This window comes from Salmo salar, chromosome 01 (genome assembly GCF_965601325.2).
Source record: "Salmo salar chromosome 01, fSalSal1, whole genome shotgun sequence".
NCBI lineage: Eukaryota > Metazoa > Chordata > Actinopteri > Salmoniformes > Salmonidae > Salmo > Salmo salar.
In genome coordinates this window covers 156,131,468-156,157,850 of record NC_138291.1, presented here as the reverse complement: position 1 = coordinate 156,157,850, position 26,383 = coordinate 156,131,468, and the positions used below count along the sequence as shown (strand labels likewise).

Sequence of the window (26,383 nt, the reverse complement as noted above, 5' to 3'; positions counted from 1 at the left end):
TGGACTGCATACTCACCAGACATGTCACCCATTGAGCACTTTTGTGATCCTCTGGATCAACAGCGTGTTCCAGTTCCCACCAATATCCAGAAACTTCACACAGCCATTGAAGAGGAGTAGGACAACATTCTACAGGCCACAATCAACTCTATGCAAAGATGTGCTGCATGCATCACACCTACACCCCTATTATTATTATTTTTTTAAGGTATGTGACCACAGATGCATATCTGTGTGAAATCCATAGATTAGGGCCTAATGGATTTTTTTCAATTGACATTTCCTTATATGAACTGTAAATCAGTAAAATCTTTGAAATTGTTGCATTTATATTTTTGTTTAGTGTATTTGCACACTTGCCAAGCCTAACACTTATGGCAAACAATGAGTTGGTATGAGCACAAAGACTGGCACTCTGACTACAAGACAATGATACAGACCCAAATAAAGTTTCAATAGTTTATTAAACTGAAACCAATCTCAGTGATGCATGTTACAATCATTGAGCACAGGTAATGATCAATCAAATGTACAGATGTTCCCGTTAACGCCCCACCATGTTAACACATCAGTTTAACTGCAGCTTCAATAAGTTACATGATATTGCATGATAAGACATGGGACAATTTTATTCAACAGGTATAGAACACAGCTATATTGCAAGTCACTAATAAATCAAAGCCAGTCTTCTGTCCTAGTTTCTCACAACTAATAGTAGTTTAGTGGTAATATTGTTAAAGTTCAGACTCCGTCTTCTGGCCCAGTACTGTGCAAATTCCCAAACAATAGGAAATATTTCTGATCAGTGATAAACACTTAATAGTATTAGTGATACTGTAGTATTTATCTGTAAAATCTATTGTGTCAAGCAGTTTTGTACAATATTTTACTATAGAAATATAGATAAATTGCATGGCTACTCACAGCTGGAGGGCATGCACTACTGTGTATTGTACATGGATATAAAACTATAGTCAACCTGGTATGAAATACTGAAGGTAGGAAGACGCAGGGAGGAATGTCAGGGACATGGAAGGCTTCCCCTGCATATAAGAATCCAAAACGGCACCATCTCTCCCAAGTCTAACCACGATATAAGAAGTCAGTTAAACCCCCACCCACCAATCCCACACTATCTCATGCCACTTACTATTTGGTCATTTTTTCCCATAACATTTGAATATACTGTAAATGCATTGTACCCATGTCTGCAAAGGTCACATATACAGAGGAGGCTGGTGGGAAGAGCTATAGGAGGACGGGCCCATTGTAATGGCTGGAATGGAATTCATGGAACAGTCAAACGTGTAGTTTCCATGTTTGATACCATTCCATTTCAGCCATTACAATGGGCCCGTCCTCCTATAGCCTCCACTAATATACAGTACGGGTCAAGACATCCGAGGTGTAATGCTGCCCAGAACACACATGCTGAACAGGACAGTTAGCTGTAGAGACTATCATATCAGACTACATGGAATGGCAGGTTTTAGTCATCACCTGTAGAGAAAGGGAAAATATGATGAGTACAAAATATCAGAACAGAAAAACATGTCTAAAATATATTTTTACTGCATTGCCAACAGACTACATCCAGTATATTTACATGCAAGCAAAACACTAGATTTGACACCCACACTGATATCTGAGATTGTGTGGGAGCTTAAGCTGCAAGTGTAGGTGTGTGAGAAAATAGACACTCAGATAAAGTGCATTAGAAGAATGGTGACAAAGAAAAACAGGAATATAACGTAGACATGGCTTGAAATATCAATCCAATATCAACCACAACATAGCCAACTAACTCGGACTTCTATGGCTGCGTTCAGACAGGCAGCCCCATTCTGATATTTTTTCGCTCTGAAAAAGATCTGATGTGAAAAGATCTGATATGATTGGTCAAAAGACCAATAAGTGGAAAAGAGATCAGAATTGGCTGCCTGTCAAAACATTTTACAGAGTCCTTGTTTTAGTGTGCACTGAATACATTTAAAAAAAAGCCTCTCATCAGTCAAAAGCCTATCCTGAATCGATATAGCCTGTCAGAGACAAGTGAATTAAATCTTTTGCACAGCAGCCATGGCCGTCATCAAGTTGCAGCAACAGCAGAAAGCTGCCTGAGCACCAGATGGACAACTAGCCCAAACTGACAAGAACAGCAGAAATGTATTGATCTAATGGTCTCAGCTGGTCAAAGGCAATCATGTAATGCAAAAATATGCTGATGTCTGTAGTTGATCAAAATGTTATAGCTATGGGTCATCTCTCCATTATACATTTTTGATGTGAAGTGATGTGTGTTAAGGAGTGTGGTGGTGAAAGGGAATACTCACTAGTGAAAAGGGAAGCCAGTGGAAGGCATTGAAGGAGAAAGCACACAGTTGTTAAAGAACACAGACACAGTGAAATCAAACCAAGGCATCTACCAAAAGACATGCTTCACAGAGGTATGTTTCCATGTTGGATTGCTGAAAAACAGACCTATTAAGTAGACAATAATACTAGTGTGATGGTATGGACTCCTTGGGACTACTATTCTAAAAAGGTATACAGCACCTTTCACAGACACTAGATCAGAGTTCTGTATAAACACACCCTGCCAGACACGTTGCACCCAATTAGGATGAAGCATTCAAAGACACTCTACATTATCTATATTCAAGTATGTGCCCATACAAAAACCACACTGTATAGAAATGATCTGGACACCATGTTCGCTCAATCCTGGTAAAGAAAGACAAAAACACTTTGATTCAAAGGGTTCATGAGTGTATTTTTCTTGAAATATAAAAAATAAAACCTTGGGGGACTTTTGTGTCGCAAGTTCATGGTTGGAGTAGTCAATTGGAAAACCTGTATTTTTTAAGTAAAAAATGATGTAGCCTTTTCTCTCCTTTGAATCAAAATCATGACCCACAAAGACGGCAACATTTACATCCTAAACCCAATCCTGCCAACAAAACAACAATAAATGTAATAAAAGTCAAGTAAAAAAAAAAAAAAATACAAAGACAAAATACCCTTAAAAAAATGACCGAGGGAAGGCCAATTAGATTTTTGTTTTCTGCACAAGGAAATAGGGGCACACATCAAGTGTCATAACTATATGGACTAAATGTTAAATAAAGACTAAAGCCATGTAGGGGAAAGAATCTAGAAATGAGCAAAATGGATTGTATTGAGGTAGCTGTGCTCTGCCTACAGCAGAAAAACTGGCTTTTCAAATCAAAAAGTTTTTTTTTTTTAAATCCATAAATGTCATTTTTACATTGATGTGGGGAAATGACTAAATCATAAATGAAAAACCCAGTACAGTTCATGCTAGGTTAAAGAACATGCAGCTTCCATTTTCAGAATACTTCTGTTTCGTTTTCAGCTATGCATACACAATCCCTCCACAAACCCTTATCTTACCCACCTCCTGCCATCTAGTGCTTGTCCATTGGCTCTGAAAGAGTTCTAAGTTTATACTGAAGACAACAGTAAACATTAAAAAGGTAACCCTACCCGTTCTCTTAGCCACTCCTCCTGCAATCCGTTCCAACAATTTACAAAGTGATGAACAAAGAAAAGTTGCATAAAATAGTGTTACAATCTCTGTACAGGTCAATGGACTGCTTTTAAATATCTAATTTGTATACTAATATGAAAAGGGCAGCGCAAAAATATGATTTGTACTGTAGTGAAAGAGAAGGTGATAATCCCAAATCATTAAAAAAAATTCAAATTTAAAAAGGAAATAGACAACAAAAACATACATTATTTTCTGTTTGAACCAGCAAAAAGTCCACAGCTACAGGAGTGACGGTCAAACTGACACTCACACAAAAGCCTCACCCACTCACAATTTCAAAAAGACTTTTCAATATTATTTTTTAAGTTTGTGTTAAACTAGGTCCTTCTCATGCACGCTCGGCAGGCACACTCCAAGTCTACACAAACACACACACTAACTATGCACACACAGGAGGAGAGAGATGGGGGGGGGGGGGGTTGTGCTCAAGTCAGTCAGGACCAGAACATGTCTGCCATGTTAGTGTCGGTGCTGTAAATCCACAGCACCAGGGGGAGGGTGAGGGCCACAAAGGGCCAGGAGATGCCTTCCATGCATGCAGACAGAGAGCAGCCTTTGCTGCTGGGCTTCTCCAGCTCTTTACCAGGGTAGTTCTCCATGTAGTTCCTGGCTGCTAACTTTAGGACCTCGTCCAGCAGGAGGACGGGCAGGGAGAGCTTCAGCACCATCAGCCACTGGGTCAGGTTCAGAGGGGTGATCTGGAAGATGATCTGTAGAGAAAGTAGCAACATGGGTGAGGAGGATAACCTCTCCTGCTTTTTCAGTTTCTCCACCTATCCCACCCGTTACACTAGCATGTAATTGTTCTAGAAATCATTTCTGGTAGCCTCAGGTTTATTATTATTGCAGGTAGTCTCACCGGCAGGGGCTCCACGTAGAGGATAAGGAAATGCAGGGACATGGAGAGGCAGATGGCTCCCAGCAGCCACACGTTCTCCCAGGGGGGCATACGCAGCAGGGACTGGTTCTCTGACACACTGAGGGAAACAGAGAGAACAACTGGGCTAAGTCACTGATTAAAAACCCATTTGGGAGCCATTTGCCCATCATTTGACCATGTGTACCAGATTAATCTCACAACATTATGCTACTAGTGTCAAGCCTAAAGCAACAGTGGAGAAGTTCAAAAAGAGAGAGGCAACGTGAAAGATGTAGTGGCATAGTCTGACCTGTTGAGGGCGTTGCACATCTCAATGGTGACAAGCACAGACAGGGCCATGGTCATGGGGTAGGGGGATTCAAACAGCTCACACTCCAAACCCTCAAACTCTGGGTTGTCAGGACCACACTGCAGGAAGTGGCTCTGTGGGCAGAGGAGAAAAGCCGCTCAGTAAGTCTATGCGTGAGTGCGCCTGCGTTTGAGTGCGTGTGCGTTGTATTGGCATTGTTCTCCTACCAGTTGGTAAAAGGTGATCCTGGGTCCGTCCTCAGCAGCGACGAACCACCAGGTAGCAGCACCGACTGTAGCCGCACCTACATAGCCTGAAGAGGCAGAGCACAGGAGTCACACATGGCTATCTGGATACACACAACAGCCTAAACACTTGTTCAACTAAGCCATAGTTTTAAGCCATATTTCACTTTTGTGAAGTTTTTTTCTCCACAGAAGGCAAGTGAACTCACATCCGATGGCGAGGTATCTGAAGAAGAGCCATCCAGAGATGAGGGGCTCGCGGGCGTTGCGGGGGACCTTGTTCATGATGTCCAGGTCAGGGGGGTTGAAGCCCAGTGCAGTGGCAGGGAGGCCGTCAGTCACCAGGTTAACCCACAGCAGCTGGACAGGGATCAGAGCCTCAGGGAAGCCTAGAGCAGCCGTCAGGAAGATGCTGTAGGAATGGTAGAATAACATTATTTACGTGAGGATGAAGGCTTGTTAACCCTGGCACTGACAACCTTTTGATTTTCTTACTGAGCGATGTGGGGTTGTGATAAATGACGCCCAGTCCCTATATAGTGCACAACTATTGACCAACGCCCTATCGGGTCAAAAGTAGTGAACTTTAACTGGAGCCATTTGGGACAAAGCCGTGATCCTTACCAGACGACCTCTCCCACGTTGGAGGAGATGAGATAACGGATGAACTGCTTCATGTTGTTGTAGATGGCCCTGCCCTCCTCCACAGCCGCCACGATGGTAGAGAAGTTGTCATCAGCCAGGACCATCTCAGAGGCCGACTTAGCTACAGCCGTGCCTGAACCCATGGCGATGCCAATCTCTGCCTTCTTCAGAGCAGGGGCGTCGTTCACGCCATCACCAGTCTGGTCATGGGGAAAGGACAGGGCGTGGTTAGCCATCTACTTTTCTACAGGATAGCTTTAGACTAATCACATATGGATTAGAGGTTACATGACATGCTGAGGGCTCATCATGAAAACCAAACCACAAAGTGTAGTTTCAGTTCAACGCTGCACAGAAACTGATGAGGCAGGTCTCAGGAGGACCTCGTCTCACTCACCATGGCCGTGATCTCGTCCATGGACTGCAGAAACTCCACAATCTTGGACTTGTGGGATGGCTCCACGCGGGCAAAGCAGCGTGCATTGACCACCGCGTCTCGCTGGGCAGCCGGCGACAAGTCGTCAAACTCGCGGCCGGTGAAGGCCATGGAGGAGACATCGTCTTTGTCACTGAAGATGCCGATGCGGCGGCAGATGGCAATGGCTGTGCCTTTGTTGTCGCCGGTGATCATGATGACGCGGATGCCGGCCAGGCGGCACAGCTTGATGGAGGCGGCCACCTCCGCCCTGGGAGGGTCCAGCATGCCCACGCAGCCCACGAACGTCAGGTCCGTCTGGGGAGAGAGACAGTCAGACCAGAGTCCTGGATTTGGCTCACTCACAAGGCCTCATCCGTATGATCGAAATCTTTTGTTTTTGCAATATACATTTATTTTTGCAGCCTCATGTTACTTCTATACAGTAAGCCCAAGTAAGTTCTCTGAATAAATGCTCTGCTATTTCTGTCACTGTCACTGCATTATGACCCCCCACTTCCTCACCTCGTATTCAATGAAGCGGTTTGAGTCTTCCAACACCATGTCCTCTTTGGCAATGGGGTTGTCCTTTGTGGCCAGGGCCAGGCAGCGCAGTGTGTCACGCCCCGTCCCGTACTCCCTGATCACTGACAATACCTTGTCCTTGATACCCGGGGTCAGGGGCACCTTGTTCCCGCCCACACGGATGTGAGTGCACCTGTCCAGCACTCCTTCTGGGGCTCCCTGGAGAGTGAGGGACAGAGACAGGAACTCAAACCAGAGGAAATAAAGCATTATCCTCTGCTCATTTCCTACACACTCTACATTACAACTACAAAATGACACCGGTTCTTAATCTCACTATGGCAGGGGGCACTATTTTCACCTCCGGATGAAAAGCGTGCCCAAAGTAAACTGCCTGCTACTCAGGCCCAGAAGCTAGGATATGCATATAATTAGTAGATTTGGATAGAAAACACTCCAAAGTTTCTAAAACTGTTAAAATAATGTCTGTGTGTATAACAGAACTGAAATGACAGGTGAAAAGCTGAGGAAAATCCATCCAGGGAGTGCCATTACTTTGAAATGGCTGTTTTTCCAATGAAAGCCTATCCACCATTTAAAGGGATAGGACCTAGATTCCATTCCCTATGGCTTCCACTAGTTGTGAACAGTCTTTAGACATTGTTTCAGGCTTTTATTCTGAAAAATGAGGGAGAATGACAACTGAGTGAGTGGATAGTGGGATGTCCCCAGAGCTGTTTGCTGTGAGCGACCGAGAGCGCGCCTTTCTCTTTTTTTTATTTTTATATTGACGACGCTATTGTTCGGTTGAAATATTATCGATTATTTAGGCTAAAAACAACCTGAGGATTGATTAAACATCGTTTGACATGTTTCTATAAACTTTTCCGGTACTATTTGGAATTTGTCTGCCTGTTGTGACCGCATTTGAGCCATTGGATTACTGAACAAAACACACCAACAAAATTGAGGTTTTTGGATATAAAGAGGGACTTTATCAAACAAAACGAACAATTGTGTAACTGGGAGCCTTGTGAGTGCAACCATACGAAGATCAAAGGTAAGTAATTCATTTTATTGCTATTTCTGACTTTCGTGACTAATCTACTTGGCTGGTAGTAATGTAATGTTTTGTGTGCTGAGCGCTGTCCTCAGATAATCACATGGTTTGCTTTCGCCGTAAAGCCTTTTTGAAATCTGACACGGCGGCTGCATTAACAACAAGTTAAGCTTTATTTTGATCTATTACACTTGTGATTTCATGAAAGTTAAATATTTATAGTAAATGAATTTGGCGCTCTGCAATTTCACTGGATGTTGGCCAGGTGGGATGGTAGCGTCCCACATACCCTAGAGCGGTTAAAGTACACAAACACATGTATCAAAATCCTATCATTTATCATAGTTACTATGAAGCGGCATCTAGAACTGTGTCCAAAATGACACCCTATTCCTTATATAGTGACCTACTGGGCCCTAGTCAAAAGTAGGCACTATATAAGGAATTTCTCCTGTGTCCATATGGTCTACAATCCGAGAAATACTGTAGATGGATGCTAATAATTACCTTAACAAACATCTTGCCAATGGAGGAGTGGGCCTTGTTGGGTGTGCAGTACACAGACATCGACTTCCTGTCTCTGGAGAACTCCAGGGTGAACTCCTTCTTCATCAGCTGCTTGATGACCTGTACCACACAGTGAAGAAACACACACCAACACATCTTTAACAAGGAGTGGAACAACAACCTGGGGATGTCTGATGGAATTGGACCACACTCAGGCATAAGTCCTAAATGGCACCTTATTCCCTTTATAGTGCATTACTTTGACCACCAGGGCCCATAGAGCTCAGGTCAAAAGTAGTGCACTATAAAGGTAATAGGTTGACATTTGGGACCAACACACAGTTTTATAATACTTTCACAGGAGAATCATGTTGGGATTAAGAGAGAGCTGACGGTGGCTTACAGAGTTGCAGGCATTGGCTCTCTCGATCTTGGACAGGCCCTTGACGTCGGTGTCAAACACATTCATCTTCTCCACCAGGCAAGTGAGGGCAGTCTCTGTAGCCTCGCCAACCTTCTCATACACACCTTTGATCTGAGGAGAAAACACACACCAGATAGTAGCAATGAACAACTAAAAAACAGTTAACTTGTATATCCACAACATAATGGAGAAGACTTCTGATATTCAAAACCATAAATGAACCACGGATAAAGGCTTATGTGACAGGCCTTTTCAACCAGCAGGAACATAACAGTGAAGGTTATAAAGGACATAAACCTCATTGTAATCCAGGGAGGAGTCGTTACATAAGGCACAGATGGAGGCCATCTCAACTAAGCCATCATACTGGGAGGACTTCACTGGTTTACCATCATGGTACCTGGAATAAAAGACAACAGCCATGAAAAAGAGTGAACAGTGAGCTCAGGTATGTTGTGGTGTATTGATAACAAGACTACACGTGTGTGTGTTTCATTGTGTGCGCACGCGTGTGTTCGTTCTGTATGTGTCACTACTCACACTTGTCCCTCAGGGGCGTATGTGGAGCCAGTGATCGTGAACTCCTTCAGGGAGCAGCTATCGCCCGCCACCTGGTCAATAACGAACATCTACAACACAAACGGGTAGAAAATGTGTCAGGTCACACACACACAAATCTGTTTCCTTATGGATGCAAGGCACTCGCATACTAGGTTCATTCAGTCGTCTGTGCCTCACACACTTCCCTAAAACGCCTTCGCTTAAAAAAAAAAAAGAGGAAAAAGCTGCAATATTACTGTTGTCCCTCTTAAAACACCATAGAAACATATCCAGGATACTGTACACTTCCTCAAAATAATTCAAATTCATCTAAGATACATTAAGAAATCAAATTCATGTTTTTTCTGAGGAGGTCCAAGTTAAGCAATTTTACATTAACTAAGATGTTTGGTGCAGTATTTCTCAAGTGAAAAAAATTGCATGAATACTAGTCATCTCTCATTGTATTACATTTCATTAAAGAATCCCGTCCAGTAGCCACTTGTGATAGAAAAATGACATACTTACCTGATTTATTTTATATTAATAGTGAACGATTATATATTTAACTAAAAGTAAGACTGGTCTGCTAACGCTGAGTTTTTATGGTGTCCAGTCTAGCTTCCTGCAGCTAGTCTGGGCGTCGAGGAAATGGGTTTTACTAGAGGGTGACAACTTTACAGCCACATACCATTCTATGATCAGTGGTGCACTGAGGGAGATGTATTCCATGGACAGGTTGTGGGGTGGTTGTAACTGGGATAGAGATGGACTGGACAAAGGGTTCCTAGACATCCTGGCATCAGGGAAATTAAGCCAGGGTTGGGGGGTTATAACACCATGTGTTGTTAACGACATGATGAACCCAAAGTGGCTTATGATGCTCTTTGAGCTGCCTGAGAGAGTTGGAACTAAGCATTCTTAGTGTCCGATATAAGATGTCTGTTTCTCGTTGTTTGGGAGGCTCTCAGCCTAACAGTCAAGGCTGTTGAGGTGAAGGTTTCATTATTGCAATAATGAATCGATATTAAATGAAGATGATTGTTTGAAGAAATGACCAAGTCTCTCTCAGTGCTGAATTTCCACAACACACTGCTATCAGGAGTTGACCAACCACAGCCCCAAAAAAATCTGCCGAACACCAAAATGGACAAAAACATCACAATTTGCACAAATTGTTTCGACTGGGAAGCATGCGACAGGCTTTACACAACCACCAGTTCTCTAGATCCCCTAAATCACCCTAACACTGTATGCCGCTGATTCGGAAAGCGGACATTTTACAGGCTCCAGACCAATTGTATTTTTGGCAGCCAATCGTAACTTTCTTTTGTAAATAATGTTTCCACCATCATTTCCTATGATTGACAAGAGCTTTTGGACATCAGAACAGCAATCACCAACCTTGAATTGGACGAGGACTTTACTTCAATGAGTTGGAGGCGAAAGACATTGATTATCCCGTACCCGACCCAAATTCCAGACACTCATAGAAGGTTAAGACCGTGATATAGAGGCACCTTCATTAGACAACGGCGGTGAGAATAAAATCGTCTCTACCCTTTATTGGTGAATATACAGTCGCTGGAGAAAAAAACTGGACGAGCTCTGATCAAGACTATCCTATCAATGGGACATTCAGAACTGGGTGAGACTCAACAGCTGGTGCGCGATCTCTAATATTAAGGAAGTCTCAAGGTCCTGCTCACTTCAGTTAGAATAGCTCATAATAGAGGTCGGCCGATTAATCGGAACGGCCGATTAATTAGGACCGATTTCAAGTTTTATAACAAATCAACAATGTTTTTTTTTAATACACCTTTATTTAACTAGGCAAGTCAGATTAAAAACACATTCTTATTTTCAATGACAGCCTAGGAACGGGGGTTAACTGCCTTGTTCGGGGGTAGAACAACAGATTTTTACCTTGTCACCTCGGGGATTCGTTTTTGCAACCTTCCGGTTACTAGTCCAACGCTCTAACCACCTGCCTTACATTGCACTCCACGAGGAGCCTGCGTGGCAGGCTGACTGACTACCTGTTATGCGAGGGCAGCAAGAAGCCAAGGTAAGTTACTAGCTAGCATTAAACTTATCTTATAAAAACTATCAATCTTAACATGATCACTAGTTAAACTAGTAATATCATCAATCATGTGTAGTTATCTAACGTGTCCTGCGTTGCATATAATCGATGCGGTGCCTGTTAATTTCTCATCGAATCACAGCCTACTTCGACAAACGGGTATGATTTAACAAGCGCATTTGTGAAAAAAGCACTGTCGTTGCACCAATGTACCTAACCATAAACATCAATGCCTTTCTTTAAAATTAATACACAAGTATATATTTTTAAACCTGCATATTTAGTTAATATTGCCTGCTAACATGAATTTCTTATAACTAGGGAAGTGACGTGTCACTTCTCTTGCGTTCCGTGCAAGCAGTCACGGTATATACAGCAGTTTGGGCCGCCTGGCTCATTGCGAACTGTGTGATGTCCATTTATTCCTAACAAAGGCCGTAATTAATTTGCCAGAATTGTACATAATTATGACATACCATTGAAGGTTGTGCAATGTAACAGGAATATTTAGACTTAGGGATGCCACCCGTTAGATAAAATATGGAACGGTTCCGTATTTCACTGAAATAATAAACGTTTAGTTTTCAAAATGATCGTTTCCGGATTCGACCATATTAATGACCAAAGGCTCGTATTTCTGTGTGTTATGTTATAATTAAGTCTGATTTGATAGAGCAGTCTGACTGAGCGATGGTAGGCAGCAGCAGGCTCGTAAACATTCATTCAAACAGCACCTTCGTGCGTTTGCCAGCAGCTCTTAGCGATTCTTCAAGCATTGCGCTGTTTATGACTTCAACCCCCGAGATTAGGCTAGTGTAACCGATATGAAATGGCTAGCTAGTTAGCGGGGTGCGCCCTAATAGCGTTTCAAACGTCACTCGCTGTGAGACTCGGAAGTGGTTATTCCCCTTGCTCTACATGGGTAAGGCTGCTTCGAGGGTGGCTGTTGTTGATGTGTTCCTGGTTCGAGCCCAGGTAGGGGCGAGGAGAGGGACGGAAGCTATACTGTTACACTGGCAATACTAAAGTGCCTATAAGAACATCCAATAGTCAAAGGTATATGAAATACAAATGGTAGAGAGAGAAATAGTCCTATAATAACTACAACCTAAAACTTCTTACCTGGGAATATTGAAGACTCATGTTAAAAGGAACCACCAGTTTTCATATGTTCTCATGTTCTGAGCAAGGAACTTAAACGTTAGCTTTTTTACAGGGCACATATTGCACTTTTACTTTCTTCTCCAACACTGTTTTTGCATTATTTAAACCAAATTGAACATGTTTCATTATTTATTTGAGGCTAAATTGATTTTATTGATGTATTATATTAAGTTAAAATAAGTGTTCATTCAGTATTGTTGTAATTGTCATTATTACAAATATTAAATAATAAAAAAATAATTTGGCCGATTAATCGGTATCGGCTTTTTTGGTCATCCAATAAATCGGTATCGGTGTTGAAAAATCATAATCGGTCGACCTCATAAGCTGTAAAACATACCATACAAACCAATACAACATTTTTGTATTTTTCACAACTGTCCATTTACCACCACAAACTGAAAACTGATGCTGGCTCTAAGACCGCACTCAACGAGCTGTATAGGAGCCATAAGCAAACAAGAAAATGCTTATCCAGAGGCTGCGCTCCTAGTGGCCAGTGATTTTAATGTAGGAAAACTGAAATCTGTTTAACCTAATTTCTACCAGCATGTCACCTAGAGACGTATACAAAGCTCACCCTCCATTTGGCAAATTAAACCATAACTCTAGCCTTCCAATTCCTGCTTACAAAAATAAAAAAAAACAGGAAGTAGGAATGACCCGTGGTCCCTTGTGGCTCAGTTGGTAAAGCATGGTGTTTGCAACGCCAGGGTTGTGGGTTCGATTCCCACGGGGGACCAGTACGGAGAAAAAAAATTATGAAATGTATGCATTCACTACTGTAAGTCGCTCTGGATAAGAGCGTCTGCTAAATGACTAAAATGTAAATGTAATGACGTGTTCGATACGGAAGTGGTCAGATAAAGCAGATGCTACGCTACAGGACTGTTTTGCACAAACTGGAATATGTTCCAGGATTCAACCGATGGCATTGAGGAGTTTACCACATCAGTCACCGGCTTCATTTATAAGTGCATCGACGACATCGTCCCACAGTAACCGTACGTACATATCCCAAATTGAAGCCATGGATTACAGGCAGCATCCACATTGAACTAAAAGCTAGAGCTGCCGCTTGAGACAGCCTACAGGGAGGTCTGAGACCTGGCAGTGTGATGCCAGGACAACAACTTCTCCCTCAAAGTGAGCAAGAGGGACACTAATTCAGACGCATATAAGAAATCATCAAACAGGCAAAGTGTCAACACATGACTAAAACCGAATCCTACTACACCGGCTCTGATGCTCATCGGATGTGGCAAGGCTCGCAAACTATCACAGATTAAAAAAGGGAAACCCGGCCATGAGCTGCCCAGTGACGAGAGCCTAGCAAATGTTTTTAATGCCTTTAACATTGAACCATGCGTGAGTGCACCAGCTGTTCTGGACGACTGTATGATCACGCTCTCCGTGGCCGACGTGAGTATGACCTTTAACCTGTTTAGGATAGGGGGCAGTATTTTCACGGCCGGATAAAAAAAACGTACCCGATTTAATCTGGTTATTACTCCTGCCCAGAAACTAGAATATGCATATAATTATTTTATTTGGATAGAAAACACCCTAAAGTTTCTAAAACTGTTTGAATGGTGTCTGTGTATAACAGAACTCATATGGCAGGCCAAAACCTGAGAAGATTCCATACAGGAAGTGCCCTCTGACCATTTCTTGTCCTTCTATAGCCTCTTTATGGAAAATAGAGGATCTCTGCTGTAAAGTGACATTTTCTAAGGCTCCCATAGGCTCTCAGAAGGCGCCAGAATGGGGAATGATGACTCTGCAGTCCCTGGGCGAAAAACAGTAGGGGTTTTGGAAAGTGGTCGTTCTGAGAACAATGACACGGGCGTGCGCGTGCATGTGAAGACTGCATTTTCTATTTTCAGTGTTTGAACGAAAACAAGGTCTCCCGGTCGGAATATTCTCGCTATTTTACGAGAAAAATCGCATAAAAATGTATTTTAAACAGCGTTTGACATGCTTCGAAGTACGGTAATGGAATATTTTGAAAAAAATTTGTCACGATACGCGCCGGCGCGTCACCCTTCGGATAGTGTCTTGAACGCAAGAACAAAATGCAGCTATTTGGATATAACTATGGATTATTTGGAACCAAAAGAACATTGGGTGTTGAAGTAGAAGTCCTGGGAGTGCATTCTGACGAATAACAGCAAAGGTAATCCAATTTTTCTTATAGTAAATCTGAGTTTGGTGAGGGCCAAACTTGGTGGGTGTCAAAATAGCTAGCCATGATGGCCGAGCTATCTACTCAGAATATTGCAAAATGTGCTTTCACCAAAAAGCTATTTTAAAAATCGGACACCGCGATTGCATAAAGGAGTTCTGTATCTATAATTCTTAAAATAATTGTGTTTTTTTTGTGAACGTTTATCGTGAGTAATTTAGTAAATTCACCGGAAGTGTTCGGTGGGTATGCTAGTTCTGAACGTCACATGCTAATGTAAAAAGCTGTTTTTTGATATAAATATGAACTTAATTGAACAAAACATGCATGTATTGTATAACATAATGTCCTAGGAGTGTCAGCTGATGAAGATCAAAGGTTAGTGCTGCATTTAGCTGTGGTTTTGGTTTTTGTGACATTATATGCTAGCTTGAAAAATGGGTGTGTGATTATTTCTGGCTGGGTACTCTCCTGACATAATCTAATGTTTTGCGTTCGTTGTAAAGCCTTTTTGAAATCGGACAATGTGGTTAGATAAAGGAGAGTCTGGTCTTTAAAATGGTGTAAAATAGTCATGTTTGAAAAATTGAAGTATTGGGATTTCTGAGGTGTTTGTAATTCGCGCCACGCTCTATCATTGGATATTGGCGAGGCGTTCCGCTAGCGGCACATCTAGATGTAAGAGGTTAAACAGGCTAACATTCACAAGGCCAGACGGATTACCAGGACAGGTACTCAGAGCATGTGCTGATCAGCTGACCAGTGTCTTCATTGACATTTTTCAACCTCTTCCTGACCTATTCTGTAATACCTACAAGTTTCAAGCAAACCACCATAGTACCTGTACCCAAGAACACCAAGTGAACCTGTATAAATTACTACCGCCGCGCTGTAGTCACATCTGTAGCCATGAAATGCTTTGAAAGGCTGCTCATGTCTCAAACACCATCATCCCTGAAACCCTGGACCAACTCCAATTCACATACCGCTTTAACAGATCGACAGATGACGCAATCTCTATTGCCCACTACACTGTCATTTCCCACCTACACAACAGGAACATCTACAGGCCTGATCACCGTCGACAATGAGACAGCCTATAGGGAAGAGGTCAGAGACCTGGCAGTGTGATGCCAGGACAACCGCTCCCTCAACGTGGGCAAGACAAAGGAGCTTATCGTAGGAATGGGGGCCGAACACACCCCCCCCCCATTCACATCGACAAGGCTGTAGTGGAGCAAGAGCTTCAAGTTCCTCGGTGTCCACGTCACTAAGGACCTATCATGGTCCAAACATATCACAGTCGTGAAGAGGGTAGGAAAACGCCTCTTCTCCCTCAGGAGGCTGAAAAGATTTGGCATGGGCCCGCAGATCCTCAAAAGGTTCTACAACTGCACCATTGAGAGCATTTTGACTAGCTGCATGATAGCTTGGTATGGCAACTCAAGTGATACTGGAGCACCAAGTCTGGGACCAAAAGGCTCCTGAACAACTTCTACCCCCATGCCATAATGATGCTGAACAGTTAGTAAAGTAGCTACCCCGGACTATTTACACTGACCTCCTTTATTATTTATTTATCGTAATGCACTGGCTCTATGCACATTCACTTAACTAACCACACTCACAAAATACACTTCACATAACCAGAGTAGCAGCAGGGTATTATACATCCTGAATGCCTAGTTACTTTTACCCCTAACTACACGCACAGTACCAGTCAAAAAGACACTTACTCCTTCAAGGTTTTTCAATATATGTACTATTTTCTACATTGTAGAATAGTGAAGACATCAAAACTATGAATTAACACATGAAATCAATTGGTAACCAAAAAATTGATAATCAAATGTATTTATAAAGCCCTTTTTACATTAGCCGATGTCACAAAGTGCAACACAGAAACCCAGCCTAAAACCCCAAACAATACAGATGTAGAAGCACGGTGGCTAGGACAAACTCCCTAGAATATATTTGATATGAGATTCTTCAAAGTAACCACCCTTTGCCTTGACAGCTTTGCACACTCTTGGCATTCTCTCAATCAGCCTAATGATGTAGTCAAAAAGAGGTTGAGGTTGTTAAAAAGTTCATTTGTGGAATTTCTTTCCTTCTTAATGCATTTGAACCAATCAGTTGTGACAAGGTAGGGGTGGTATACAGAAAATAGCCCTATTTGGTAAAAGACCAGGTCCATATTATGGCAAGAACAGCTCAAATAAACAAAGAGAAATGGCAGTCCATCATTACTTGAAGGTCAGTCAATACAGAACATTTCAAGAACTTTGAGTTTCTTCAAGTGCAATCGCAAAAACCATCAAGCGCTATGATGAAACTGGCTCTCACGAGGACCGCCACAGGAAAGGAAGACCCAGAGTTACCTCTGCTGCAGAGGATAAGTTAATTAGAGTTAACTGCACCTCAGATTGCAGTCTAAATAAATGCTTCAGAGTTCAAATAACAGACATCTCAACATCAACTGTTCAGAGGAGACTGTGTGAATTAAGCCTTCATGGTTGAATTTCTGCACAGAAACCACTACTAAAGGACACCAATAAGAGGACTTGCTTGGGCCAAGAAACACGAGCAATTGACATTAGACCGGTGGAAATATGTTTTTTGATCTGATGAGTCCAAATTTGAAATGTTTGGTTCCAACCGCCGTGTCTTTGTGAGACGCAGAGTAGGTGAACGGATGATGTCCGCACGTGTGGTTCCCACTGTGAAGCATGGAGGAGGTGTGATGGTGCTTTGCTGGTGATACTGTCTGCAATTTATTTAGAATTCAAGGCACACTTAACCAGCAGGGCTACCACAGCATTCTGCAGCGATACGCCAACCCATCTGGATTGCACTTAGTGGGACCATCATTTGTTTTTCCAAAAGGACAATGACCCAACACACCTCCAGGCTGTGTAAGGACTATTTGACCAAGGAGCGTGATGGTGCAGCGTCAGATGACCTGGCCTCAACAATCACCAGACCTCAACCCAATTGAAATGGTTTGGGATGAGTTGGACTGCAGAGTGAAGGAAAAGCAGCCAACAAGTGCTCAGCATATCTGGGAACTCCTTAAAGACTGTTGGAAAAGCAATCCAGGTGAAGCTGGTTGAGAGAATGCCAAGAGTGCACAAAGCTGTCATCAAGTATATCTAAAATATATTTTGATTTGTTTAGCACTTTTTTGGTTACTACATGATTCCTCGTGTTATTTCATAGTTGATGTCTTCACCATTGTTCTATCATGTAGAAAATAGTAAATATAAAGAAAAACCCTTTTGATTGGTACTGTACAACCTCAATTAACACTACTGTGTACTCCTGCACATCGACTCAGTACTGGTACTAAGTAAGTCAGTTAAGAACTAATTCTTATTTACAATGACAGCCTAGAACTGCCTTGTTCAGGGGCAAAATTACAGATTTTTTACCTTGTCAGCTCGAGGATTCGATCTAGCAACCTTTCGGTTACTGGCCCAACGCTCTAACTACTAGGCTACCTGCCGCCCAAAATGTATGGTTTTTAATTGTGTTCTCCTTTTCTATTTAGCAAATCTTTCTTAGTTATTTACTGCATTTTTGTGAACGGGCTCATAAGCAAGCATTTCACTGTAAAGTCTATACCGGTTGTATTTGTCACATGTGACCAATAACATTTGATTGGAGCCCACTGATCTACATGCAGTAGAAGCACAGCCTACCAAGTAGGGTGCAGCACATCAGACAACTACAATACCAATAGAGCACTGATAAACCATAGCAGCTTTACTTAGGCAAATTAATGAAATAATTGCTACTGTACCTGGGAACAAAAACACTAAGGATTAAGCACACTTTACTACTGGTGGCTGTGGGTCTCCTGGAGATGTATTCTAGACAAAGGTACTAATGCATATCCATGCTGGGATGAATGTGTGGATGTAATCTGTCTAAATTAATGGGAGTCAACACAATGTGACGGAAGAGCGGGAGAATATTAGTTCTCCATAATGAACAAAACACACAAACCAGCAAGGCGGCAGGACAGGGGAGGGAAAGAGGAGACAGGAGAAAAAAGGCAGACAGGGACAGGGTTAGAGGAGACAGGAGAGAAAAAGCAGACAGGGATAGGGTTAGAGGAGAGAAAGAGAAAAAAACTAAAAAACAAAGGGAGATGGAGAGCGTGAGATAAAGTGGGAGCATGTGAGAGAAACAGAGAGCGTGAATAAGAGGGCAAGCATGCCTCCTCCACAGACACACAGTGAGACTAATCTCCTGGAGCCGGCTCTGCAGAGAAGCAAGGCAAGATGGAGAGAAATATTAAAATAAAAGTATGAACCGGTGTCATCTTTCCCTTCTCCCCTCCTGCGGCACAGTAGACTTCAAAGAGCTGTGACGTCAGGGATGCTTTACCAAAAACAATGAATTAAGAAAAACATTCCTCTACTCAAGCAGGCTGGAGAGCTACGCTTCTTACACAGCAGCCGAATTTCAGATTCTGACATTGCAGTATTGGTACAGGAATAGTTCAGAAGTATATACGCCAGCAAGTTTTGCAATGGAAAACTATTTCTTTGATATCTTTAAACAAGATACTGCTTCCAATCTCTCCGCTCTATTGCAAGAACTGAACCATGCTGCCATGTTATGCTGTGCTGTTTTGATTATGCTGGGCAGTGTTGCGTGGAGATGCATTGTGTAATGCTGTGCATGCTGTGCCTTGTGCTGTGTTTGCGTGCAGAGACACTCTCAGCAGAGGCCACTCAAAAAAACACGAGAGAAAGAGAGTTGAGAGGGAGAGGTAGAAGAATGAAGAGAATGAGGGAATGAAATGTGAGAATAGTAGGAGAAGGCAGGAAGAAAGGAAGATAGAAATGATACTGGAGTGATACAGTGGAAGAGAATAGCAGCAGAGGAGACCATGGGGGAAAGAGGCTTGGGAGTGGTAATGCATAATGGTCCATATTCAGGGGGTCAGTAACAGGCAGACCCCCTGTTGCCCATTCCCCTAAATATGGATGACCGTGTGTGTCACTCATCACAAATCTGAGGGCAGTGAAGAGGGGGAGGGGAGATTAAAATCACCAGGAACTCCTCTAAACATTTGTTCAGTTTTGGAAGTCTGTTTCAACGAGAAAAAAAATAAGTGATCATGTCTCAATGAAATAAAGGTATGAAATTGTTATTTTCAAATTTGCAGTGCACAAATGATTAGAATTACGTTCCTGTCTCCGACCATCCGCTCCGACAAACATTGGCCCACGGCTTAATCTAATCTCCTACCCCTGGCATAAAGTGTTCGGCGGATGCATATAATCAATCTAATATGATGCAATTCAATAAATATAGGAACAACAATTTCATATCCTCCACTTTCTAATCTAATTTAAACCATGATAGAAAATAAATGAATCATTCCTTATGCTGCTTTGCCTTTCAACCTCTACAATACCCTGTGGATAATCCACACTGTCAGTAGACGCTGTCAAGACTGCTTTATTGCCAGGTGGGTTCAGATGCCAAATCAGTGGCAAAGTACTCACTGGAATGGATTGTTCATGGTTGGCAAGAACATAGCCTTCTCCTTAAGCAGGTATACAGCTACATAAACTAGCAGAGGCTAATAAAGTTGAGCTCAGATAGCCCTAAAACTCCACCTGGTTAAATATGCTAATGTGGAACAGGCTGCTGTAGGCTCTGTTTGGCTCAGCTGGACCCCGCCCTGCCAGTGCAGAGTGCTGAAAGCTCGTCCTAGGAGGCAAGGTGTGAGGTGTTTTTTGCTTGGCTTTTGCATTGAGCAGCTGGAGATTTGCTTTTGAGATGCTCAGTGGCTGGGTCTCATATCTTGACTTGCCTCTTTCCCAGGATCCTCCATGGTAAGTGTTTCCAAGCAGTAGCACACAAAGCTAGAATCATTGATTTAGGTAAGAATATTTTTCACTGCGAAGGTCATGTTAGTTTTAATACCCTGAGCGTTGGACGTAGCCATAATACTAAACATCAGCCATTCCTAAACATCAGCCATTCCTACTAAATCCCCATGGTGCTCTGGGGATGGGGACTCACCCTGCAGACAGACATCTGGTTGGTGGTGAGGGTGCCAGTCTTGTCTGAGCAGATGACGGAGGTGCAGCCCAGGGTCTCCACAGAGGGCAGGCTGCGGACGATGGCGTTCTTCTTGGCCATGCGACGGGTTCCTAGAGCCAGACAGGTGGTGATGACAGCAGGCAGACCTAGTAAAGAGAGATGGAGATAAGAGAGGGTTAGACATACTAACTATGCTGGAGCCCAATGTATTGCTTTCTGTATATTATAGACTGCTTCCCCTCACTCCCACTCTCCTAGTGACTCTTACCCTCTGGGATGGCGGCCACGGCCAGGGCCACAGCAATCTTGAAGTAGTACACGGCGCCGCGGATCCAGGAGCCTCCGTGGACGGGGTCACTGAAGTGGCCAATGTTGATGAGCCACACAGCAATGCAGATCAGGGAGATGACCTTGGACAGCTGCTCCCCGAACTCATCCAGCTTCTGCTGCAGAGGCGTACGCTCCTGCTCCGTGGACGCCATCTCGTCCCGGATCTTGCCAATCTCCGTGTTGACGCCTGTGGCCACCACAACACCCACCGCCTTACCCGCTGCTATGTTGGTGCCCTGTGGAGGAGAGAGGAGAGGTGGTGAGACACTAGGTGTACACTGCTGAGGGCTGTAATAACACTGGGGAAACCTGAAACACACTGGGCACCTGAACAAGTGGGGGAGGAACAGCTAAAAAACTGGAGAAGAGGATGAGGGGTTAAGGAGAAGTCTGACATCAAAATCCCAGAGAGGAACATGTAACGGAGATAAGTGGAGAAAAGGAGATTATAATTCTTGGGTTGGCTAAACAGGGAAGAGTATGATGTACTGAAGAGACAATAGAAGATGAACGGGGAAGGGGGAGAGAGGTATTTAATGGTTTTCTAGTTACTCACACAGAAGAGCATGTTCTTCTTGTCCTGGTTGACAGCCCGGGGGTCAGGCACCGGGTCAGTGTGCTTGATCACAGAGACAGACTCCCCTGCAGGAGGAGAGAAAGAGACGGATGAGGATGATCAAACAACGCAGCCCTTACACAGAGCAATGTGGTGATGGGTTGACATTTTGGGGAAGATGGGTGTGGATCGACTTCACAGCTGACTGAGCAGGGCTGCCAATTACAAAATGCGGCATCCAAGGGGACTTTCACAGTCATGAGTCTGCACTGCAGGGGGAAGCAAGGCCTAGTGGGTAATCAGCTGAGCAAGCTCTGCACTGTTCTGATAGGCTGAGAGACTGTTTTTGACAGATTAGAGCCATGAATGGCAGGAGGGAAAAGCAGCTGAAATACCAAACTCTGCTACCAATTAAGGCAGTGGAGCAAGACAGGGGTTTCGGGACTAGCTTCTTCTCGTAACGCTCTCCGCTCTCATCCATATCGCTCTCTCCCTGTCAGTCTCTGCCTCCCTCTTTCAGTCTATCGTTGTTCTCCCTCTATACTGTGTTGATTAAGAACTGCTGACTTCTTCTTGAATAAAGGTTCACGGAGTCATTCAGAAATTCTTGTTCTCACACTGACTGTTTCAGGGTCATTCCCAAGTGGTGACTAAACCCATTCATCAGCCCATATAACCCAACTCAAACACTGGCGACTACATACAAATTATACACAAAGATAAAGCATAGCTAAATAAGATTCATATTGTAAATTCCTGTAACATTGTGTTCTTGCGGTGCTTTTACGGATGCAGGAGCAATGACAAGTAGCATTTAAAACTACACTATACATACTTTTTGTATGTGGAACCCCCTTCAAATGAGTGGATTCAGGTATTTCAGCCACACCATTGTTGACAGGTGTATAAAATTGAGCACAGAGCAATCTCCATAGACAAACATTGGCAGTAGAATGGCCTTACTGAAGAGTTGTGACATTCAATGTCGTACCGTCACAACAAAGTGCTGTTATTGTGAAGTGAAAATGCCTAGGAGCAACAACGGCTCAGCCGCGAAGTGGTATGCATAGTGCCAACTAAAGTTTGGTGGAGGAAGAATAATGGTCTGGGGCTGTTTTTCATGGTTTGGGCTAGGCACTTAGTTCCAGTGAAGGGAAATCTTAACGCTACAGCATACAATGACATTCTAGACAATTCTGTGTTTCCAACTTTGTGGCAACAGTTTGGGAAGACCTTTCCTGTTTCAGAATGACAATGCCCCCGTGCACAAAGCGAGGTCCATAAAGAACTGGTTTGTTGAAATCAGTATGGAAGAACTTGATTGGCCTGCACAGAGCCCTGACCACAACCCCATCGCACACCTTTGGGATGAATTGGAACGCCAACTGCGGGCCTAAACGCCCAATATCAGTGCCCGACTTCACTAACACTCTTGCAGCTGAATGATTTTTTTTAAATTTCACCTTTATTTAACCAGGTAGGCAAGTTGGGAACAAGTTCTCATTTACAATTGTGACTTGGCCAAGATAAAGCAAGCAGTTTGACACATACAACATATGGAGTAAAACAAACATACAGTCAATAATATAGTAGAAAAATAAGTCTATATACAAAGTGAGCAAATGAGGTGAGATAAGGGAGGTAAAGGCAAAAAAGGCCATGGTGGCAAAGTAAGTACAATATAGCAAGTAAAACATTGGAATGGTAGATTTGTAGTGGAAGAAAGTGCAAAGTAGAAATATAAATAATGGGGTGCAAAGGAGAAAAATAAATAAATACAGTAGTGAAGAGGTAGTTGTTTGGGCTAAATTATAGATGGGCTATGTACAGGTGCAGTAATCTGTGAGCTGCTCTGACCGCTGGTGCTTAAAGCTAGTGAGGAAGATAAGTGTTTCCAGTTTTAGAGATTTTTGTAGTTTGTTCCAATCATTGGCAGCAGAGAACTGGAAGGAGAGGTGGCCGAAGGAGGAATTGGCTTTGAGGGTGACCAGAGAGATATACCTGCTGGAGCGTGTGCTACAGGTAGGTGCTGCTATGGTGACCAGCGAGCTGAGATAAGAGGGAACTTTACCTAGCAGGGTCTTGTAGATGACCTGGAGCCAGTGGGTTTGGCGACGAGTACTACCCACCACTGCGTACAGGTCGCAGTGGTGGGTAGTATATGGAGCTTTGGTGACAGAACGGATGGCACTGTGATAGACTGCATCCAGTTTATTGAGTAGGGTATTGGAGGCTATTTTGTAAATGACATCGCCGAAGTCGAGGATCGGTAGGATGGTCAGTTTTACGAGGGTATGGTTGGCAGCATGAGTGAAAGATGCTTTGTTGCGAAATAGGAAGCCAATTCTAGATTTAACTTTGGATTGGAGATGTTTGATGTGAGTCTGGAAGGAAAGTTTACAGTCTAACTACACACCTGGGTATTTGTAGTTGTCCACATATTCTAAGTCAGAACCGTCCAGAGCAGTGATGCTGGACGGGCGGGCAGGTGCAGGCAGCGATCGGTTGAAGAGCATGCATTTAGTTTTACTTGTATTTAAGAGCAGTTGGAGAGTTGTATGGCATTGAAGCTCATCTGGAGCGTAGTTAACACAGTGTCCAAAGAAGGGCCAGAATTATACAGAATTGTGTCGTCTGCGAAGAGGTGGATCAAAGACTCACCAGCAGCAAGAGCGACATCATTGATGCATACAGAGAAAAGAGTCGGCCCAAGAATTGAACCCTGTGGCACCCCCATAGAGACTGCCAGAGACCCGGACAACAGGCCCTCCGATTTGACACACTGAACTCTATCGGAAAAGTAGTTGGTGAACCAGGCGAGGCAATCATTTGAGAAACCAAGGCTATTGAGTCTGCCGATGAGGATGTGGTGATTGACAGAGTCGAAAGCCTTGGCCAGGTCAATAAATACGGCAGCACAGTATTGTTTCTTATCGATGGCGGTTACGATATCGTTTAGGACCTTGAGCGTGGCTGAGGTGCACCCATGACCAGCTCTGAAACCAGATTGCATAGCGGAGAAGGTGCGGTGGGATTCGAAATGGTCGGTAATCTGTTTGTTGACTTGGCTTTCGAAGACTTTAGAAAGGCAGGGTAGGATAGATATAAGTCTGTAGCAGTTTGGGTCCAAAGTGTCCCCCCTTTGAAGAGGGGGATGACCACAGCTGCTTTCCAATCTTTTGGAATCTCAGATGACACAAAAGAGAGGTTGAACAGGCTAGTAATAGGGGTTGCAACAATTTCGGCAGATAATTTTAGAAAGAAAGGGTCCAGATTGTCTAGCCCGTCTAATTTGTAGGGGTCCAGATTTTGCAGCCCTTTCAGAACATCAGCTGACTGGATTTGGGAGAAGAAGAAATGGGGAAGGCTTGAGCGAGTTGCTGTGGGGGGTGCAGTGCTGTTGACCGGAATAGGGGTAGCCAGGTGGAAAGCATGGCCAGCCGTAGAAAAATGCTTATTGAAATTCTCAATTATAGTGGATTTATCGGTGGTGACAGAGTTTCCTATCCTCAGTGCAGTGGGCAGCTGGGAGGAGGTGCTCTTATTCTCCAAGGACTTTACAGTGTCCCAGAACTGTAAGCAAGTAACTGCAGCAATGTTCAAGCATCTAGTGGAAAGCATTCCCAGAAGAGTGGAGGCTGTTATAGCAGCAAAAGGAGACCAACTCCATATTAATTCCCATCATTCTGGAATGAGATGTTCGACAAACAGGTGTCCACATACTGTCATGTAGTGTATCATGCATAACATAAGAAATACATAAAGACTGATAAGAAACAAGGCCAAAGCCTAGATCTCACCTGTCAGAATGGACTGGTCCACCCTCAGGGTTGTGGATTTGATGGAGGTGAGTCGAATATCTGCAGGAACTTTGTCGCCAACTGTGGAGAAAAACAAACAAAATGGAGGGAGACCATTAAAGGAAAAATCCACCAAAAAAACACACATTTCTATTGTTAAATAACACTAATATGTGAAAACGATAACTTCTGTGAACAAATGTTTCATTTTAGCGTTATAATAAAGTTGGTAGCAACATGGAAAATGGTTGTGACATCTGTTGCAACTACAAAATACACAAAGCAATGCTCTCTCTATGGGCTAGCAAGCAAACGAAGCAACACACAATAATATCAAAGACAATATCAGAAAAGTAAAGTAAATAGATATAAAATCACCAAACAAACGGCACTATCAATTTAGGAGTCTACAATCTCACCATGTTCAACCTGCAGATCGATGTGCCTCAAAGAGTGGAGTCTGACATTCGCAACAGCAGATATAGTTGAGGAGATGGGAAACGTTGCCCATGCTAGTCAAAAAAATGGGCCGTACAGTGCATTTTGAGCGTCAACAAGTAGTACAACATTGCAACTCTTTTTCAAGGTGTAAGAAAATGTACTTGCCATCTGGATTATCGTATAGCTTTGGAATCCTGACATTACGCACTTTCTAGGAAAACAGGCACGTTTCTCGACATTTACACTGACTTTGAGAAGGGATTGCGTGACGATAGCTTAGCAACCGCATGACGCAGAATGACAACGTTAACACGATTGGTCGACAGTCTGCTGGGTGGGGAGTTGTACGTTTCTTCATTTATTGGATTCTTATCTCCTTTCTATAATATCTCTGGCAACTGCAATGCATTCAGGACCAACGAGGCAGACAAATAGGAAAAATGTGCTTGACCCTCCGAGAAATTTGTAATTTAACTTAACGAGGTTAGGAATATCGCAAAAATATGATCAATGGCTCATTCGAGAGAAGACACCTTTCCAAGTTATGACATCCTGCCTATATTGAAATCTGAGATGTATGACAGACGTTTTTGCCATGTAAAAGTCGTATTCCTATTAAACTTTGTGTAGTGACAGCGACTTTCACGGTGC

General features: G+C 43.2%; 1 protein-coding gene across 2 annotated transcripts in view; it reads right to left on the bottom strand.

Annotated features, from left to right (window-relative positions):
* Positions 1 to 445: 445 nt before the first annotated feature.
* The window catches only part of LOC106566303 (sarcoplasmic/endoplasmic reticulum calcium ATPase 2a), a 67,261-nt gene continuing 41,323 nt past the window's right edge, over positions 446 to 26,383 (bottom strand). The window contains exons 6-22 of one of the 2 annotated variants that reach the window (XR_014378567.1): positions 25,292 to 25,372; positions 21,492 to 21,577; positions 20,874 to 21,171; positions 20,585 to 20,751; positions 9,105 to 9,193; positions 8,862 to 8,964; positions 8,544 to 8,675; positions 8,141 to 8,260; positions 6,574 to 6,792; positions 6,031 to 6,366; positions 5,613 to 5,833; positions 5,198 to 5,400; positions 4,971 to 5,056; positions 4,744 to 4,877; positions 4,434 to 4,551; positions 2,334 to 4,284; positions 446 to 1,500 (exon numbers count right to left, since the gene is read on the bottom strand). Coding sequence is in view for 1 of the 2 variants with exons in the window: in XM_082955406.1 (XP_082811532.1) it covers positions 1,490 to 1,500; positions 4,158 to 4,284; positions 4,434 to 4,551; positions 4,744 to 4,877; positions 4,971 to 5,056; positions 5,198 to 5,400; positions 5,613 to 5,833; positions 6,031 to 6,366; positions 6,574 to 6,792; positions 8,141 to 8,260; positions 8,544 to 8,675; positions 8,862 to 8,964; positions 9,105 to 9,193; positions 20,585 to 20,751; positions 20,874 to 21,171; positions 21,492 to 21,577; positions 25,292 to 25,372 (2,531 nt within the window). In the remaining variant the exon portion in view is untranslated. The remainder of the gene's footprint in view (positions 1,501 to 2,333; positions 4,285 to 4,433; positions 4,552 to 4,743; positions 4,878 to 4,970; positions 5,057 to 5,197; positions 5,401 to 5,612; positions 5,834 to 6,030; positions 6,367 to 6,573; positions 6,793 to 8,140; positions 8,261 to 8,543; positions 8,676 to 8,861; positions 8,965 to 9,104; positions 9,194 to 20,584; positions 20,752 to 20,873; positions 21,172 to 21,491; positions 21,578 to 25,291; positions 25,373 to 26,383) is intronic. The other variant, XM_082955406.1, reaches the window with a different exon arrangement.